This window comes from Cupressus sempervirens, chromosome 9 (genome assembly GCF_028749045.1).
Source record: "Cupressus sempervirens isolate cs-2001-9-10 chromosome 9, ASM2874904v1, whole genome shotgun sequence".
Taxonomy (NCBI): domain Eukaryota; kingdom Viridiplantae; phylum Streptophyta; class Pinopsida; order Cupressales; family Cupressaceae; genus Cupressus; species Cupressus sempervirens.
Window position 1 is genome coordinate 136,225,361 of NC_143126.1, and position 22,214 is coordinate 136,247,574.

At 33.0% G+C, this 22,214-nt stretch overlaps 1 protein-coding gene across 1 annotated transcript; it reads right to left on the reverse strand.

Annotated features, from left to right (window-relative positions):
- Nucleotides 1–16,171: 16,171 nt before the first annotated feature.
- Nucleotides 16,172–20,991, reverse strand: LOC149537893 (protein SMAX1-LIKE 3-like). The gene is made up of 3 exons (XM_089799307.1): nt 19,552–20,991; nt 18,635–18,920; nt 16,172–18,243 (listed from the first exon to the last, which is right to left on the reverse strand). The coding sequence occupies exons 1-3, from the start codon at nt 20,796–20,798 to the stop codon at nt 16,615–16,617; spliced, it is 3,162 nt and encodes a 1,053-aa protein (XP_089655433.1). The 5' UTR covers nt 20,799–20,991; the 3' UTR covers nt 16,172–16,614.
- Between the last annotated feature and the right edge of the window lie 1,223 nt (nt 20,992–22,214).

Genomic DNA, 22,214 nt, shown 5'->3' on the forward strand with positions numbered 1-22,214 from the left:
GTACTTCACCAAAAAACCTTTTTTGTTGAGCCTAGGATAGATTAGGCATGACTTTGACTAAGGTGCCGGTCCTTATATTTTTCTCTTTTTCTTCTACCTACTTCCATCTTCTTTCCAGTCTCTCATCTAAGTCTTTGGGTATCTTCTTCTCAATTTCACTAGGGCTACCTTATGCTTAGGAATCATATCTACTTAAATAAGGTGAAAAAGTGTTCACCTAAATGAATATAATAAAATATGGATGATTAAAATAAATTTTATGTGAGGGGAATATAGGATCTATCCTTAATCCAAATTCCAAATAGGAATGATCCAAATTGATCAATCACAAAGAAGTAATTAATGCACAAATGAATCAAATGATGGAGAATATGAAGAAAGGAGGAAATCCTATAATCTACAATAGAAAATAAGAACTTGAAACCTTGAATGAATAAAATAAAAATACTAACCTCAAAGTAGGGTAAATCTACAAAATTATAGTTTTTGACATCTATGTACAGTTTTGGAAAATTCTGCAACCTATTCTAGATTGGAAATAGTGAAATGGAGAAAACCTAGAAAAATTTTGTCCTTTTGAAGGTAGGTCGACCTTGACCTAGATAGTAAGGCACAATCTTACCCTAGGGTACAACTGTACCCCGAAAAGTTGACCTTGACCTACACTACTCTAACAAAATTTCTATTCACAAATCTTGCAAGTTCGCCAAGAAGGGTATCCAAATCTACACTTTAATTTTCTGTCATGTACCTGTACCTTGAAGAAAAATGGTGTTGTTGCTTGGATGAAGGGTTTACCTTGGTCAAACCCTGATTTTTAATCAACCTTAATAATGGAATTGAAATAAAGAATAATAGCAAGTAATAGAATGAAATCTAAAAATGAAGCTATGATATTCAATAGATATGCAATTGTATTTGAATTGTAAACACGTATATTGATATGAAATCTTGAACATAACATTAATTAATATAAATCAAAACCTCCATAATTATATCCTTGGAATCCATGATGAGAGAAGAATGAATAGATCTAGAAGATGAACAAAGGATCTTAAAGGAAGATCACACCACCATGATGGTTAATCTAAGGTTTTGACTGATGAATCTTGAATGCTTGAACCAAATTCCTCTAGAGGCTTGAATACTTGAATCCTTGATCTTCATTTCAAAACATGAATGAAGACAATGATGTGGATTCTTCTTTGAAAACATTTGATAGAAATTATTTCTTGATCTTTCTTGAAATAATGGATCATCCGATATAATGTCTTCTCATTCACTCTTATGGATAGTAGATAGATGTCAAAATGAGGGGAGAAGGCTTCCTTATATAGAGATCTAGGGTACAAAATTTTGGAGAAGGCCAACATTGGATAATTAAATCCAAATTAACCTTAACCCCTAGAAATGGACCCAAATTAAATGCAATTTAAGAGTGTACCATTCTAAAACTTGAAATAACTGACCCAGAAGTGGTAAAATGAAACTTTTTGAAGCCTGATATCCCAAAACTCCCAGGACTTGAAAATTGGACTTGAAGTTAGGGTTGAGGTCATCCATGACTTGGGTCATGGTCAAGGTAAATCTTGACCCTTCAAGTCATCCTTCACCTAGAAAGTCAAAGTCCTTAGTATCATAGAGAAAGTTGTCAAAAATAGGCTAGAAATTGAGGGAGATAAGCAGAACAATGGGAAAATAGCCAAATCTCTGCAAAAACCCTTTCAAGGATAAACACTCTTAACATGGAAGTTATTCCATATTAAGAATATACACTACCATAGCCTCCTCAATTTTGGTTATGTTAGTATTATCAAGTGTGTCATATTTTACAAATATAAAGCTAGAGAATCTTAAAGATCTTTTGAAATCTTCACATACCTCTTTAATAAAATTTGTTTTCCCTTTAAGTGGTCCTCTAACCAATCCCCTTCTCTTTGGTTTAGATGCACTAGGCTCAGTAGTCTCTACTACTATTTATTTTTTAATATGCTCATCACTAGCAACTACCCTGGTTATTGGCTTAGTTGGTGGTAGAGAGAGAGGTGTCAGTATTGGGTTCTTGTTAGTTCTTTTATCCTTCTTACATGATGGAGTGAAAAAAAATAGGGATTTAACCTTATCTCCTTGATTTTTTTCCTCTTCCTCATCACTATTATGTTTTCCTTCATCCTCTCCAAGACTTTATGTTCACTGTAATGGTTCCTTTCCCTTTCCTAGCATGCCAAGCTTTGCTTCTAAGTCTTCAATCGTTCTTTTCCTTTTCTTATCCTTAGAAGCTATCTTTGATATTTATAGTTATTATTGCCTTAGCTTCCTCATATTTTCCAAAGGATTCAACCTCAATGTCTATTTCTTCTTTCAATATTGTAAGAATGTTTGCACTCACTAAATCATTATCAATTTCATAATCAAAACATTGTAACCAAGCCTTCCTCAACTTTACTGCTTATACAAATGTGTTATCCATATCTACAAATAAACATTTATCATTTTAATACCTTGTAACCAAATCTTTAGATATCCTCATCTTCATTCTATGCTTGAATTCCTCAAAGTAAGCATCTGTGTCATTCTCAAAATTTGCTCCTAATTGAGTAATATATTCGCTTATCTATCTTGTCACTAGTTTGTTATGTTCTCAAATAACATCACCAACACAAGGACAATATTTATGGATATAAAAGAAAATATATATAATGAGGGATTCAAACTTATACATTGAAAGCTTTTTTTTTCTAGTAGATGATAGATTCTTTGCTAATTGCAGTCTTTGCGAAAATTCTTGTGAAGATCCCAATAAACTTGTTATAAAATTGTGTTGGACCATGGAAAATTCTTACCGTACTAGCTATCTTCAAAGTATGGAAACTAAGGATTTCATCCACCTTAATATGATCCATTTTGAAGTCTCCTTTTGATATGAAAAAACCAATGTAAACAACTCCTGCATCAAGAATTTACATTTCTCCAAATTTTTGTTAGATTCTCTTCATCCAATATTTTTAGAATAGTTATAAAATGTTTGAGATGCTCTACTTTGGTAAACTCATTTGTCTCATTACCTTCTTGGAAGAGATGAATTCTATAGGTCACAATGTACTTATATTAGGAGAAGGGGATTGCTTCAACACCTTAAAGGAAGGAGATGGAGTGGGGTTTTCTACAGTGTTGAAACAAAAGAAGGAAAAGTAAAAAAAGAATCCAAATATCTCTACAAAGGTACACGTGATACTTGACCAATATATGGAGATCATAACTGATGGGAAATTTACCACATTACCACCTAGAAGATCCATAAGAAATGAAATTAATTTTATTCCTAGAGCTTCACTAGCTAATAAAGATACATATAAGATTACTCCCTAACATAATGAAGAAATTGTGAAATATGTGTAGGAGCTCCTTGATAATGGCCTAATTAGGAAAAATGTGACCCCTATCTAGTTCCAAACATGCTAGTACCCATGAAATGAGGTACTTAGATAATTTGTACTAACTCTGGAGCCATAAACATGATTAGCATCAGGTATATATTTCCTATACCAAGAACTAAGGATTTGTTGGATTCTTTAGAAGTGGCCAAATATTTCATTGAGATAGACCTTAAGATTTTTTACCATCAATTAAGGATCAAGGAGGAGGATGAATGGTAAAACACCTTCAAGACTATAGAAGGGCTATGTGATTGACTTGTAATAGAATTTGGACTAAATAATGCCCCTAGCACCTTAATGAGGTTGATCAATGAGGTATAAAAGATTTCATTGGTAAGTTTTTTATTGTTTATTTCGATGACTTATTGATATTTAGCTACTAGAAGAACTTTACGAGGAAGGTAGATAATTTTTTTTGAGCCATCTTGGATCTTAATAAAATTCTCATCAACATGACTAAGCTTAAAGGTAAAGGTGTTGAGGCCTCAAATAATCCTTCTTAGGGTTTCTTTGTCTATTCCAAATTTGCTCTTTTTTTCTAGCTCTTAGTTTGGCTAATTTTTGGTACATTTTAGCATTATGTTTTTATTTTATTTAGAATTTACTTATTATGGGATGCCTTTTTATATTTTTCTAATATTTATATTTAATTGTGGAATTGGGTTTTAGTTTCAAAATAAATTTTTTTATATAATAAAAAGTTATCCTTGGAAATCTATTCTTACAAATAAAATAGGTCTACCATGTATGGAAGATGTGAGCCAACATAAGTATATCCTAATGAGGCATATCATTAGGGATGTGACCAAAATTAAAATTAGAAAAATTGAAGGAAATCATGACATCATTGCAAATTGTTGAGATTCAAGAGGAAATAGTCTACCAAATAATGATAGGGGGAACAAAAGAAAATGCAGATTAGGGATTTCGATGAAAAAAGAATAAGAAATTATGTAGAGATAAATAAAGAGAGAAAATGCAATTGTCAAAAACCTAATATGAGTAGGAATTGGTCCTAAATCCTTAATTATATTTTTTGAACCTGAAAGAATAAAAATATGAGAGGATAGTATAGAGTAAAAAATAACATCATCCTCAAAACTAGCATCTAAAAATTGTTAAAAATAGTAAATACTGAGGTTAGGGTTGAGGGGTGTGAATCAGTATTCCACAAACTTTTTCCAAACTATGGATCTCTTTTACAATGTTATAACATGCACATGTGGTTAAACTAAAAAGTAAACATAGCATTTAGACAATGAAACTCATAACACCATTATTTGCTAAGCTTACAAATACCATAGCCAAGGGAAAAGTCTAGAAGGGATGGTATAGAGAAAAAGTTCCACTAATAGAAAGTATCCTCTAAAAGATATTTATTGTGTTAGGATTCTATTACATCCGTATAATGTATTAGTCCATGTTAGAATACTAGGCCTTGCTAGAAGCCTCAATCTTATTAGGGTTTTCATTACAATTATAAAATGTATACAAGATGAGCCAAATTCTCAAAAATAAAATTATAATGATATATGTTGTACACAAAAGGAATAGATAAAAAAATCTTTTGACAATGGTTTCAATATCTACAATATCTGATTTGTCCTCAGTAGCTCTCTTTGCACAACTTCAAATATGATACATTTATTTTCCTCTAGAAAATAGTTTTCATTGTAATAAAATAGAATTTCAATGTCTTAGACAACTTTTCATCTCAAATTTTATCCTTTATACCAAGTTATTTTCTTCCATCAGGCTTCATGTACTTACACATGTCCCAAAAATCAAAGCCAATGCTTTCTCGCTTAGGGTTAACATTTAGGATGATGTCCCTAAATATTCAATCAATTAATTTGATATAAAAAATAATATCTTAACATAAATTACTCTTTTATTTATTCTATCTTGTTCTTCATGTACATGACTGCATTTGGTAAATCTCGAATAACTCAGTATGTACTACTCATAATAATTACACACTAAGATGGAGTATCATTATAACTTTTTCTAACTTCCTTCAAGTGTGCACATGCAAAAACTCTTCGATGAAGCTTGCCAACCAAAAAGGTATCTTTACTCACAATTTGTTTTTAAATTACACTTAAGACAATTTTTTAGGTTAATTTATTTTAAAACATAACTCTACAATTTTCTCACTCCCTATATTATATATGTTTTGATAAATGAAAACCTTAAATTATTTCTATGCCAACCTCTAAACTACATTTCCAACAAGCTCTCCCTTTGGCATTACTTGCAACATATGGAAAATTTTGCTAAACCAAAAATTGCAAAACTTCAAATTTATGAAGTTTTTCACATGACCATACAAAATTTTCTAAAATGTGGATCATTTTTTATATATACCATATTTACATACCATCCTTTAAAATATACTACTCTCCTTAGTCTACAATCTACCATATATATCCTTATACTCACATATACAATTTTCTATACGTTACACACCCCCTTTGAAATCAATGATAGAGGTGTGCAAAAACCTATTTACAAGTCAAAATTTCAATTTGACCTTCATTATTTTATGTTGATGAATTTGATACCAGTGCCATACAATAAAAACATTTTCTCTTTAAGTTGGTCAATCTTTTTTCCAAGCATATTTGATTGAATAAGACATAGTGTTGAGTGTACACAAACTATAAGATGGGAACCCTATAGTTTGGAAATATGAATACAAAAAATTTTCATATGATACTTTGTTCTTTAGAAAATCATCAAGTTGTTTCCATACTAGATCTATCTTTGATGATAAATTTTCTCTTAATAAAGAGAATCTTTACAATATCTACTGCTTTGATTCTTGCAATAATTGGTCATCAGAAATCTTACTAATTCTCTGCTCCAATTCAATAACTTGAGCTTCTACATTCCTTATTTCACTTACCACATTCTTCAATTAATTTTCTTTCTCTCTAATTTTTGTGGTGAAGGTCTAATGTAGTTATGTGAGAAAACACATTTCTCATATTATTTTTTCCCTTCATGAACACATCTTCCCAACTTTTTAATCAAGCTATTCAAACTTGCAAAATCATGTTTAACATTCTTGCAAAATTTTCTAAAAAGACTAACATCATGTTTAGCGTGGGATTTGACTATAGAAAATTCTACCAAAGTCTTCAAATTATTATCAAAATCATCAAATACTTTGGTTTCCTTCTTTTGAATTTTACTCTCACTAATTTGAACATTTATTAAAATTTCCATTTTACCTATAATCATCTCAAGAATTTTTTGAGTGTGTTTTATTTCCTTACCCTTCTAAATGATCCTTTCCATTGCTTTATTAGTCCTGTAGCCATTTCTTTCATTCTTTTAGGCTTAGGGGCTTCAACTTGTTCTTTTTTAATATCTACTAACCTAGTTGATTTCTTTGTACTAATAGGTGTGGATGTTTGAGTATTAGTTATACTAACATCATCCTTTTCAACAAGCTTGTCCATAACAATTCCTCGTGCTAAAACAAATTGATGTGCAAGTGTAGGTTTAGAGTTGGGCCCTTCACTAATAAAGGTGAAACAAATAAAAATATCATTTTGACCAATCTATTTCATCTCAGACACAATTTTCTTAACATTAAAAAAATCTTGTAATTTCATTCATGTCTCATTCAAGATCTTTTTTAATCTAATTCTTAATTCTCTTCTTTGTGGACTTCTCAATCATAACTTGATATGCTAACTACATGTTTTCTTCATAGGTTATGAATCCTACACTATTAGGATTTTATTTTTATTTAAGGTTTGTTTTGTGCATATCTTTCAATTATATATTTTGAAATTTCATAACCAAGAGGGTCAACATATAGTACTCTAGTTGCTGAATCCTCCATATATTTTAAATCAATGTCTATTATAAAGAATATCTCATCCTTATACTTCTCAATTGTGAATTTTGGAATTCTTGTTCTTTGATTTGTCTCTAATTGAAATTTCATCAAAATAAGTGTAGTGTTTCTCTCAATCTTGTCAATAGGGTGTCTCCTATACTAGTCTATGATTTTGTCCATTCAACACTTTGTCATTATTCTAATCATTTATGGGCATGATTAGAAATCACTTCAAAAGATAGAAACACATGTATGTGATGAGTGAATAAATATAAATTATCCATTCCTTTTTTTATTTATCCTCTCCAAGTTGTCTATCAACAAAATTCTCATAATTTCATATAAATTAACTCTATTTTTCTCAATACACAACTTGTATGTTTCTTTCACATATCCTTCATCCAATTCATCATCTGTAGAACTAGGACATAACTTTGTAGAAATAATCATACTCACAAACCTTACATCATCCTACTAAATCTTAGTAATCTTTATTCCTCTACCATTATAGTTTAATTTTGTATTTTCAATCACAATTTTCTTGACATTCTTTTCATTCAAAAGAATTGATCCTTCATTACACAGTCTAGTTACCTCATGAATAAAATTTGTAGAGATGTCAACTACATTGTCACCTATGCAAATTTTATCATCATGAATTTTTCTTTAGATAATCTTGGTCAAGTTTTCATTGTCAAATTCATGGTAACACATATAATTTACTACATGATTTTCACCTAAGCATCCAAATCCATTATTAAATGACATGTCTTTCTTGTATACCTTGTCCAACTCACTTACAAGGTTATTTTCTCATACTATTTAAAATTTATAGAATGTATAACTTCTAATAAGCTCCAAATATAAAACTCCATTAGGAATTTGTGAAATTGTCATCATAGGGTTATCTTCCATTGGTGGAATAGGGTTCAACTCAAATTTGGGTCCCAAAACTTCCTCAACATTGTGTAACATAGATTCTTCCATTTTAACAGTTTAAAAACTTGAGCTCACTTCACAAATTTATTGTGCAAGGATGTAAATACCTCTAATTCATGGGTTAGGGATTTTTGCATAATTATGATGGAATTCTTTGACAAAGTCTCCAAACTACTAGAAATATTCTTTCAATTCTCTTATTTGTTCTCCTTAACTCTTTTCTCTATCAAATGGTACTCAATTTCATTCTGCATTAAATGTGCTAGTATTCAAGGCTCAAAAACTTGATTTCTTTATCTAGAAAACAATTTATTTTTTGTGAACTCATACATGAGCTCAAAATTACATGTGCACTTAACCATACTTACTTCAACTTCACAAGGGCTACATGATTTTCTGATGTTGTTTTTCTTTAGAATTTAAAGAATAAATTGATTAGATTTATAAGGGTTTTTTAGCAACAATCATTTCCTTCAAATATTTTTGAAGTGGATCACTTGTCTTCTTATCTACCATAACTTTTTCTTCCAGTTGGTGTGTTGGTTTTAAAAAATGTTTCATTGAAGTTCTCTATATGTTCTTTCCTATTCTCCTTTTATCTATCATTAGCATGATCATTCCTTCTAAAGATAGGTGTCCTCATGTTATTTGGCATTATCATATTGTTCATCCTACAAAATCTTGATATATAACCCATGTTGTTAGAAGTGTAACATGCTATCACATTTTTTCCATATCTACATCTAGACTAATTGATCTATAATCTGAAATCTCTAGAAATATGTCCAAAGTTATTTCACTTATAACATGATTCCATTTCTTATGGCATTATTTAACAAGTAGGTCTACTAGTTGTAGGGTTAGTACCGTGATTTGTATTATTATTAAAACTAGGTGTCCTAAATTCACTATCTCTATGTCTATGAGCACAAAAATTATAACAAAAAATAGAAATAGGGTTAGTATACTTACTTGTACATTCCTTTTTCATGTGACCAATTTTATTGCATGCAAAACATTTTATAGTAAATTGTCTTCTTTCAAGTTCATGCTATAGGATCTCATTCTCTTTCTTAATCTTAGAAGTTATATCACTATCCTTGATTAGATCATTAGACTTGTTCTTCTTGGAATTTGTGGATTCAATCCGCTCTTTTAATCTTTGAATTGAATCTTTAGCCTATTTTTATTTCATCTTTAGATTATATCTTTCTTCAGTGATTACATCAAGTCTCTCAAGAGATTCTTCTATATTCTTCTATAATTGATCTACATCCATAGTGATCTTACAAAAGCTATTAGGCCACAAATTTTTTCCAAACTATGGATATCTTCTACAACCTTATAAAATGAACATGTGATTATAATGTAAGGTAAACATAGAAATAATATAATACAACTCATAAAGCCATTATTTTTAAACTAGGGAAACCTTGGCCAAGGAAAAACTCTAATGGGGATGGTAACCACAAAATGATCCACCAATAAGAAGTATCGCTTGAAAGATATTGACCTTGTTAGGAGTCTATTACATCCATATAGTGTATTAGTCCTTGTTAGAAGCCTCAACCCTATTAGTTGTTTTTATTACAACCATAGAATGTATAAAAGAAAGACCCACCTCCAAAATATATAATTATAATGAAATATGTTGTATGCAAAAGGTATTAATAAAAAAACCTTTTAACAATGCTTGATATCTACAATATCTTATTTATCCTTTCTAGCTCTTTGTAAACAATGTCACATGCTCTACCTTTATTCTTTTGTAGAATAAAGTTTACATCATAATATAATAGCATTTCAATGTCTTACACAACTTACCATATCCATGTCCATCATTTATAGCAAGTTATTATGTCTTATAAGACTTTATGTCTTTATGCGTGTCCCAAAAATCAAAACTAACTCTTCCCCACTTAAGGTTAACATCTAGGATGCCATGCCTAAATAATCAAGCAATTATTTGTATAAAAAACTGATTTCTGAACACAAATTACCATTTCCTTTACTCTATCATGTTCTACCTATATTTTACTACAACTAATAAATTTATAATAACTCAATTTGTACTTCTCATAATGGCTTGTACTCTAAGATAGAGTAACCTCATACAATGTTCTACTTTTCGTCAAGTTTGCATGTTCCAAAACTTTGTTTGTGAAGCTTAGCAACAAAAAATGCATCTCTGCTAATAGTTTGTCTTCATAACACTTAGACAATTTCTTGGGTTAATTAATTTTGAAACTTAACTATGGAAATTTCTCACTAAATATATCATATATGTTACCATAAAAAACAACCTTAAAGTATTTCTACACTCACCTCTTAGCCAAATCACCAACAAAAAAATACTAAATTGATCATGAACAATATTTTTTTACTACGTAGAGAAAGATTACCTTTTGGCATCTTAGGTACACTTAAAAGCCATTTTTTATTGGAAAATCATTGCTAGCAAAATTGACATTATTTTATAGCCAACATAGTTATTTGATGATCTATCCTCAACCCATAGAATAGCTTCACTTGTCAAAGCTCTTGAAATATACACATCAACTAAAACATGAGCAAAATAAGTATGACAAAAAATTGTTAGAGGTTCTACCTTCACTAACCTACTTAATGCCTTACAAATTATGACCTCATAGGATTAACCCTATAGAATTGAAATGGTGGTCTAGGAAATCATAGTAATATTAGAAAAAATGTCATTGAATGTTCTATAGGAGTTAATTAAAAAAAGGGTTTAATAGAGAAGTGATGTGAATCCCACCACATACAAAATAATTGAAGAAAATAAAAAGGAAATTCTTGGAAAAAGAAAAAAGATAGGTTGTCCTTCAGTTAATGGAGACCAATCCTAACATTATTGTAAAATTAGAAGTAGAGAATATTGTTTCTATTAAATATGTAAAGGACTTTAAATGACTAGATCCAAGGGAAGCAAGGGGAGAAGAGATCTTGAATCCTAATTTTCAAAAAGATGAATAAGTATTCACACTAGGAGAGGTAGAAACATGTAGGTGTGCAACTCAAGTACAATTTTTTTAGAAACCTCACAAATGAGGCCCAAAAAATCTTAGCTACAAGATCATTGCAACACAAAGAAGAACACTACTAGTAGAAGAGAGATCCATGACCAATCTACCAAAGGGAAATTTGTAGAACATAATTGAGTATAAAGAACGGTACCCCAAAGGATAAATTTGAAAATAGAAATGAGTGGGATCATTTATGATACATCACAATAAATAAACCTATTATATATTTCTTTACATTTATTTCAAAAAAGATTCCATAAATATGTTTCTTCAATGTTATAGTTGAGGTTTATATCAAGCACGCTAAACAATGGATTCAAAAGTAAGTTAAGTTGTATTGAAAAATATTAAATTTTCTATATATTCAGGATCATTTAATAGAAATAAGTATTTAAAATCAGAGTATAGAATTAAATTTATGATAATTAAAGAAGCATATTTTTTATTTTTTAATATTTTCTATTGGCCAATTTTAATGAATTTTAGCTAATAATTTAGTTCTTAAAAATATTTTAAATTGCCATAGTTTTATTAAATTTAGTATTAAAATATTTAAATAATGCAAAATTCACAAATTAAATAATATATATTATTTTATTATTCAATGTAATGTAATATTCACCAATTTTTTTTTTGGCCGAAGGGCATTAGCTTATCTAGTTGAGAGGGGAGGTCTGAGACTATGGGTTACCCCCATGGTCCTAGGTTCAAACCTCTCTCCAGGTTAAACTGGTGGGACCATTGTATGAGCCCGCTACCCCACCTGCAAAGGATTAGTCTCGGCTTAGCTCACCTCTTCTAAGCACTAGGATGGGCCATGAGGATACCTCTACATTAACAAAAATAAAATATTCACCAATATTTTTATATCTTTTTTAGGGGAATTGCTTGGTTTTTATCTTGTTTAAACTATAAATATAAATATTGGTAAAAAAAAAAAGCAATTAAACATTGGTGCTTTAATACCCTATGTTTTGCTTAGCATTTTAGGTAAGGTGTTTGGTTAGTCCAATTTATGTGAGTAATGGTTCAATTTCATTATAACATTTTTTTGTAATCTGGACTTCAATCTTAACACACACACACACACACAGACACACACACACACACACACACACACACACACACACAGACACACACACACGCACACACACATATATATACTAATATATACATATATATATATTTATATAGGGAGAGATAGAAAAAGATTTGTTATCATTTTTTAAAATAAAAATATAATAAAATATTTCTAATATATGCACGTGTGTGTGTATATATGTGTGTGCGTGTGTGTATACACACACACACACACAAAAATATATATACATATATAGGTATATATGTAATTATATATGTGTATACATACATACATACATAAGAATGTACTTATTTGTGTACACATACATACATGTACACACACACACACACACACACACACACACACACACACACATAAATATGCATATACATACATACATACATACATACATATATATACACATATCCATATGCATATGCATATACATGTTTATATATCAACATATGTATGTATATATACAAGTTAGTTGAGTCTATCATTTCCTAGAAAGACAAGTAGAATTTTAATAAAAATTCCCTCACTACCCTAGGCTATTATAAGTTTAGGCATTTTAACTGAGTAAAGAGAGAGAACAAGTTTTGCATATATATATATATATATATATATATATATATATATATATATATATATATATATATATATATATCTATATATATATATATATATATATATATATATATATATATATATATATATATATATATATATATATATATATATATCTATATATATATATGTATGTACATATATTTATGCATACATAATTCTATGTGTATATACATAGATACACATATATACAATTTTTTGTAGGTAAGTATGTATGTGTCTGTGTACACAAACATAGCAGTATTAAAATACCAAAATTTGAAAATAATTTTTTTATTAAAAGAAATTGATAATATCTTATGAAGTAAAATTTCAAAAAAATTAAAAATATCATAAAAGAAAAATAATAATCTAGAAAATTTAAAATTCTTTTGAATTGCCCCTTCTAAGAAGTCAAGAATGTCTTTTATGAATTGGATAGCATTAGAACTCACTCAATTAGATTCTTGTTTATATCAATGATTTTGCTAAAATAAATTTGATAAATTTTCATAAATTAAGAGGTCATCATTTTAATTAAATCAAATTGCTGATTATCTTAATGATTTGTGAAAATAAACCTACTTTTTTTTTCTTCTAAATGCTACTTCTTTAATTGTTAATTTATGATGAACTCCTTTTTGAATTACATCTTTTTCAATCTAATTTGATTTGTCAATTTACGAAACATAGATATTAATATAGAAAATGATATATGTTATAAAATTTTAGTAAAGAAAGAAAATTAAAAGTTGAGTAGGGTCCAGTACATATTGTAGTAAAAACCACTTTTCATTTGAACCAAACTATTAGATGTTACTTTTAACTACTCATTACAAAAAAGTCATATTAAATTTTATTAAAATAATACAAACTTAAAAAAATATTATTTAATATTTATATTCTTCTTTATATATTTAGCCTCCAACATTTACAATGACTTTCACAAATTATATATAAGTTTAGAAAATAAATATCCAAACAATATCCCAGTATTTTATTTATTTGGAATTCCAATGATAATGAATAACCATACTACTGATTATGGTGTCCTTCAAATTTTGGTGAAAGAATTAGATCTTATATATCAGTTAATAACAGGCAAACAAATCTTTTTCTGTCAGTGAAAAGGACACAATTATTTATTAATTTTTTCTGCAATTTAGATGCTAGTTTTCTTTTAAATTTTGAATTAAAAGCCAATATTCAGACTTCATAGCGGAGGTAAAAGGTATATAAATAAAAATAATAGAAGAGGACATATGTAAGGGATTTGATACTTGTAGACTTGTCCCTATTACGAATAGCACACCCATTAAAAGCAGTTGTTCATGGTAAGAAAAGATCTAACAGGTTTGATTACTAGATCTTATGCCTGACCAGTTATTATGTTAGATTTTCCAAGATTTATACTTTGTAAAATATATATAGCTGAATTTGGAAATGTTAAATGAATTGTAGAAAGTTTAACATAATAACTTTTGCTGTCTGCAGAAGTTAGAACAAAACCAAATGTCTTCACAATCGTTGACACCATTCTGACACAAAGTCATCAAACCAAAGCCTTGTATATTAATACTTGTTGGAGGAAATTCACAATTTATTTGTCTGAAGTACATTTGTCTGGACCGCGTGAAAAAGATCAGAGAACATTGGATGGACAGTATTTGATGTAAAGCATAAAGAGGCAAGGGGAAATCATGAGCTGTCAAGATATTGGCTCCGAGATCATTATTGTATAAGCCAGTGTTTTAATTGACTGCTCTATCTTCATCTGCTATAAACTAATCGAGTTTTAATGGTACGAGTCAAAAACGCAACGTACCAGATGCTCCCGTTCTTCCATTGAAGACCTGTGTGGGGTAACGAATGGAGTCATAGATTGAATACAATGATGGCGGAAGCACTAATATCTTTATAACACTATATACACATGCATGAATTTGATTTGAGCAAGGAATAGTTTGTTATTAATGGTCATAAGTTATGCGAATAGTTTGGTATTAATGGTCATAAATTATGCTCCACTCAATTACATTTCTCTTTCTTAAATTTGGTGCCAAGATGACGCCATTGACACATTATTTGAAGCTTTAATCTGAAGGAAATAAGTGCATTTTTCGGACGAATGACAAACCAAGATCGAGTTCGAAATGCTAATGATAGTTTCTTAGTTTCAATTACTTGCTTTATACGATCAAACATGTGGCCCATTTCAATTTTTGCAAGAAATAGTTGCCAAGAAATATTGTGTAAATAATATGAGTTAAGTGGTAAATTACTGGGTTCTCAACGATGATTATTAATGTTAAGATTCTGTATAATCTTAATTAAGGTTATTGATATATTTCGTTATGAGTGCAATTTATTTATAAATCTGTTAATTTATATATTCGTAGGTAAACTCGAACATAAATTTATTTTAAATTTATGAAACAATATTTGGAATATATAAGAGGGAAAAGATTTGAATATATTATATATTGGAAAGATAAAAATTTAATTTAAAATAAAATTGAAGAAGGTGATTGTATTTTTCTTGATTTTATCATTGGTATACATTCAAAATCATAGGAGGTATGATATTATAGACAAGACCAAAGTCATTTGTTTGTATATTTCTTAAATACACCATCCACAAGATTCCCAATATTTTAAAGTATAATATACTCAAAAAGTTAGTGAAATGAACAATTCTTTGTCTATGATTCTGAATAATAGAGTTCAACTTAAACTAGCATTGTCATATTGTACCCAAAATAAAACTTTAAATAATAGAAATATATCTATTCTAAAGTCAAATTACCTTAAAAGACATACAAAACATTTTATATCTTAAAAATAATTATTTATAATCCACATATTTTCCAAACAATACCTCAAAAAGTTTACAATGAATTTTTAGATTGCTAAATAGCCATATATAGATAGAAGGTGAACCACATACAGATAGAAGGTGCCAACAACATATAGACCCATATAGTTGTAATGTCATAGCATAAAAATCAGAAAGACTGCAGGTATCAATAATATGAAGTATATCTCGAACATGAATAAAAGGTGTTTTGACAGTGAAAGAAAACACAAACCAAATTCTATTTACATCATAAGCTATTATTCAGATATTAGATTGGAAGTGGCTACCAGCTTCAAAGACATGAACAGTAGGAAAAACTTAAGTTGAACGGATCAGAAGTTTAATCGAGACAGATTTATAGTAAGCTTCTGCATACATATATATTTAGAATGTACCCGAAAAAGCATTTAACTGCTTCATCTATAACATATTCTCCAACCAATGATAAATCCTATGGCCGTTGAATTTCAAGGGAAAACCCAAATGCTTCTCTTCTACAATTTTTTTTCTTAGTAAACATTTATTATTATTAAATATAAGCGTTCACTGATACCACAGATGAAGGACAAAACCTCATGGTGGCTAACACAGCCGTCGGTCAATGCATGTGCACGGAAGAAGCACTCCCTTTAAAATGTTCTCATGTAGTAAAACAATGGCATGAAGTTTTTTTTTTCAATCTGCTAGCTGGTTCTTGTAACCACAAGTTTCGTCCTCTATATACACCAAATAGCCATGACTGCTTCCCTTGAAGAATTCTGTTTCAGCATTGATCAAGGCTCCGAAACAATAATCATTCATGAGATATTAGCGGTATCAATCTCAAATCTAGCAGGAAGCTTTGTATTGGCATATAGACAATCCCCAATGTAACTGTTGGTTGAGAGGTTTACAACAGAATTTGGTGTAAGCGTATGCATGGAAAGCATTCGGACCATTTCCAATTTGAATACATCTTGCACCCAATTTTCAAAAGTTTGGCAGCCAGATGGAGACAACTCCCAACAACACAAAACCATTCGTTCAAGAACCTTGGCTTCCACTTCAAGGGAACCTCTTCCATTGGTAAATCGGCCAAAGACATTGTGAAGTTTAGTCAAAATGGACTGTGAAAGCCCAGAGAAATCAGAGGCATGAAATACTAAACATTTATCCAGGGACTGTAAAAACTTTTGTGAAAAGCAGGCCCGGGCACAAGAAATCACTTGGTCAGTGAGGGCATCTGTTTGTAGCACAGTCTCCTGTGTTATGTCGCTCACTGCTTCTTCGTTGTGTTCCACTTCACTATCCTCCGCGTGCACATTCAGATCTAACCCAGGGGACATTCGCTTCCTCTTATCATTTTCTTTCTCCTCCATCATATCCCACTCGGTCTTCCGCTTAAAGAGATTTTTTCCAAACATTAACACTTGTGGTTCGTTTTGCACCTCAAGTTTGAAACCCCAACAGGGTTCCTCAGATGCTTTGCAGAGCTTTTCCTCGTTGAATTGCACACTGGAACAGCTAAAATACTTTGCTCCGAGAGAGGACGTCATGAATATGATGGTGTTCCACAGGCTCGCTTCCCTTCCATTTGAATCCACGAGTGTTCCTCTCTCCATTGCTCTCATGATCTCACCCATGAAATGGACGTCCGCATGTTCCATATCCTCGAGAAGAACAACACAGCGAGGATTCATTTCTATAGCCTCCGCAAGCTTGTCTAAGTAGGATTTGCCTCTAGAAATGTGATCAACAATGGTGTCTTTGATTCGATCACCAAGGCAAATGAGCTTCTCATGGGAACCAAAGATGAGTTGGGCCAGAGCCTGAGCTATTTTCCGCTTACCCATTTCATCTGGGCCCAAGACCATCAACCAGGTGTTTCCATTGATACTCTTCTGTCTTGTCACCGTCCCAGATCTGGACTCTACAACTGCGCTTGCCATGGCACGGACATCGTCCTCGCTTTGCCATGGGACCTTCTCTATCAGCATTTTGGTCACCTCTTTTACGCTTTCTGGATCCAGCAGCTGGGAGGAGGGTATGGATGCAGTACAGCTATCGGCACTATGATTGGTGGCTTTGAAATGGGTGTCGGCTAAGCCCAGAGCGAGCGTGGTCTTTACTTGGTCGCATCTTGGGGAATCATCCGTGCTCGAATCCCTAACGTTCTCAGGTGTACTCCATGAGAATTGATATGACATAGCTGGAGCAGCAGCAGCAGGAGGAGGAGCTGCATTGCTTCCAGGGAATGACGTTGACACTACTGGCCACGCCTGTTGTCCGTAGGAATTAGACTGCGAGCAGCACCAGGGAGGACTAGGGTTTGCTCTTGGGAGTTCCAGAGTGGATCGTTGCAACTTCGACGTATCAGAATAATAGGAATGCTTGCTACGACACCCATCGTTCCATTTCTTCCGCAGCTGTCTCAACTTTTCTTCCACCTGCAACAAAACATAGATTATGAGACACCCAGATTTGATAATTTTTGTTCTCTTGCATTTATCATGTTGGCATAGCGACTTAATGGTTTCAGAGTGAGGTTTAGATTATCAATATGGTATGTAAATAGTTGTATCTAGTTCTATGGTGTTGGAACTGTTAACGTAGCAACTATATCTCCGATAAGATCCCTCTCCACCACCGGTACGATATTTCTGATGCGATGAAATAATCGTCATATCATACTAGTGATGGATCATGGGTGTGGTCTCAAATATTGATCATTTATACAATCAAATTATGTAACAAATTAGAAACTGGATAGCTTTGAACTATCACCTCTGTTCTACGTGGTTGAATCGAAGTAAGTGCATGAAAACACGGGATGTTTACCTGGGCCATTGGATGAGTTTCTCTTTCTGTTTTGCATTGCAAAAGCCACAGTGGTAACTTGCCGTCGGTTGACGGTACTCTTTGTTCTTGCTGGCGAACAACTTGTGCTTCTGATTCGAACTGCGCGGAGCATTCGGAGCAGCAGTTTAGTTTGTCGGCCGGTTCGTCGTCTGTGATACTGTTGACGGCTTTCAGCGGTGGCATCAACATCGGCCACACGAGATTGTTTGTGTTCGGAACAATGACATCACAGACATTTTTCTTCGATTCATCTTGACCACTCGCACTGCAAATCAGTAAAATATCTCCAGTCAGTGGTGGTAAACGAGAGATTTTAAATAAACTAGTGCTACAAGAACTGTAAAATTCAACACAGCTCTTGGACTAATATATTTCATCCCAGGGGAAACATGGTGGCCGATTGAGTTTTCATAAACAGACAAATCTTTATATTGACATTAAATACCAGCAATTCTGAATGTCTTCTCTTAAATGACATTGGCCTTAATACGCGGAGATGTAATAGAATTCAATTTTCTTCTTAGGCAAGTAATTATCTAATTCGATGGTTTTTAAAGTGAGCAGTAGTGTGAACGGAAATTAAGGATTTGTTCACCCACGTGAAAACTACTTGTGACACGGAACTAGGTTTGCGTGGAATCGTCTCATTGAAAGCTACTGGTCGAGGATACAGAGACTGAATTAAAAAAACAACCTTGAAAACTATTGCACATAGTGGAGTTCTGAGTCACTACTCTTGAACCACCCACCAGATAATCAATTCTATATTCACACTCAGCTTCCCCCATTTAATTAATCATCCCATACTCTAATCAGCAAACAGATTTAATAATCCTACCGAAATGCCAACAGATCTGTAAAAACAAAGAAACAAAAGCACAGAAAATGGAATTAACCTGGGCTGAAGGGTCAAGGAGAGGCCCCCGGATGGAACTGGAACCGCCTGAAGTCCCCACAAAGCTTCTAGTGACGGTTGTCTCTTCTGGCATCTCATAAACGTCTCATAAGTTGCAGTCGCCATTAACCACACCTTTCGAGTCTCCAAATGACTCCCAAGCATGCGCCCTAACTCCATGCACATATGCTCAACTCCACAATAATTCCCATTCCGAAATTGATTATCTCTTCTATCAACAGCCCATCTCAGATCCCCAGCATAAATAATAACCGAGCCGCTAATTAGACAATTGTTAACTGTTCTTCTGAGCTCAGCAATCCTCTGTTCAACATGATCTCTACTAACACCGAGACTACTAAACTGAGGACTAATCACTTGAACTCCCTTGAGCCGATCCGGAACATCGCCTCGTTCTAACCTAATCACAACTTCTCTCACAACATTCTCCGTAGTGAGAAAGCAGTCTCCTACAATAACACTATTACTCCTCCTCGTCTTCTTCCCCACAAGAACCTCAATCACGCTATCCACATCCTCGCTCTTCGAAAAACCTCCAATTCTATGAGCCCTAAACACAGGACTATCAAAAAATCCCATCCTGGAACCACTATCAAAAAGCACGCCAGAACCCATTTCAACAGCCTCAGCCACGAGTCCTTTTATCTTAGCAGCAGATCTAGGGACACAAATCTCATTGTTGCTACCAAACGAAGAAGAAAAGCTTGCATTAAGGAGGGAAGTTTCATCCTCGAGATTGTTCTTGATAAAAGTACTAGAAAACCCGGCCTCTCGCATGACCCGGCTAACAGAAGGGTCATCAAGAATGGAGATGATGAGCTGGTCCATCTCAACTTTAACGGCCAAGAGAGGCTGCTGCTGCTGCTCCAAGCAGCCCCTTCGCTGATGAGCCTGAGCGCGCTTTAGGGCAGCCACAAGGGCATTCGAGAGTGAGGGGTGCCCGGGCTGCATGAGCGGCCCGGCGGTGGTGGGGAGGCGGTTTAGGGCAACCTTGAAGCACAATTCAAGGGCCTTGCATTGAAGAGGGTGGGAGGCTGAGTGGGGGTGAGATTTAAGGCACGCTCTTCGCAGGAGAGTCATGGCTCCCGGTGCAAGCAGAGTGGCGGCCACATGCAAGGGAGTTACCTGTGCATGGCCTCTCTGCCTTGCCAACGCCACCGCATGTCTCACCACTCCTGCGGCCTCCGCCGTCAGAGTCTGCGTCACAGTGCAGCCTCCCGCACGCATTTATAATCACTCTCAGCTTACACTACCCTAATCAAATTTCAATCTCTCTACTCCTTCTTATGCCTTGTTCTTCTCCTGCTCTCCCCCGGCCCCGTTTCTTGCTATGCATAAACCACATATAACCGCTTCACAGATAAGTTGCCAAGGAGATCTCAGTAGTGAAACAGTGGGCAAGCAGTCATGCTGCTTTCCGCCCCTTGTCGTCGGCTTGTTTTGGCTTATATCAACTCTTTGGCGGCTGGGCCTGCTGGAATTTATTCATGTCACCTTCCCACCAACAACAATAATCATGTAAAGAGCAACGGCCTCATTCGAATCTACTTCTACTGCTTCTTCTCCTTCTTCTTCTTGTTTCTGCCCTTGTTCTTTTCTTCCCTTTATTTCAACCAGCGTCGTTGCTTTTCCCTCTGTGAAATTTACAAGTTTCTTTTGATGGGCATACGATCACATATGTGCATGCATCCCTCTGGCCCCACACCAACGTTCCTATCTCTTATCTCCAACAACAAACTGATAATCTTGCATTTTAACTTTTTTTCTTCACTGTACAGGTAGCATTATCGATAAACTATTGTTATGTATCACTACCACGCCTTTCCAAACCAGAAGTTGCCTTTGAGGCCAGAAAGACTAAACAATTTCTACTTTACGTCGATGTTTTCCATGCCTGAATCAGCGGGAAACTGACTGACACTTGAGCCGTCCGATTCCAAGAGGAAAGGCTGTAGATTGATTGTAAATATGTCCACTCGTAGAGAAGTATGGATATGGATGGATTACAGATCTAACAAATTACTACTTTTCGTGACAAATCTACTTAGATTGCGTGTCTTGATATTGTATATCATTTTCAATTTTCATTATATAATTTTTAAGTCAATGGGAAGGTAATGGTATCTATGTTTTGCAACTGGGATACTATTGAAGATGTTTTTTTTGAAGCAGCTATTCTTTGTTGGTTAAAAACAGAGCTTATTGACTTGTTCAATTGATCAGAGCCTCATGTTTTTGCCCCGGAAGGATCTAAGAAAAACTGAGCTTAGGAAATGACATCCCTTTTAATAAACAAAGAGAAGAAAGGATTTAAATGTGTACTTTTCATATTCTCAAGAAGCCTAATAAGGTGAAAAGTGGAAAAGGATTCCAAATGCTGAACTAAAAGAGTGTTTCGTCCTCGTCGTTACACCTAGATAGCTTACATATATTAAGGGTAACACCACCACTATGGCCCAATGTTTCGTAAATCGCATGGAATTTATGGATTAAGGAGATTAGTAAATTGGTGGTTTAGAAGGGGAAGTTGAATTATTGAGTATAGTTTTTTAACAATGAATTAAAGTAGTTGAGTATTCCATAACACAAGAAGTTTAGGAAATATAATACATGAGCTTGAGGGATGGTAAGGCCATCTCCACG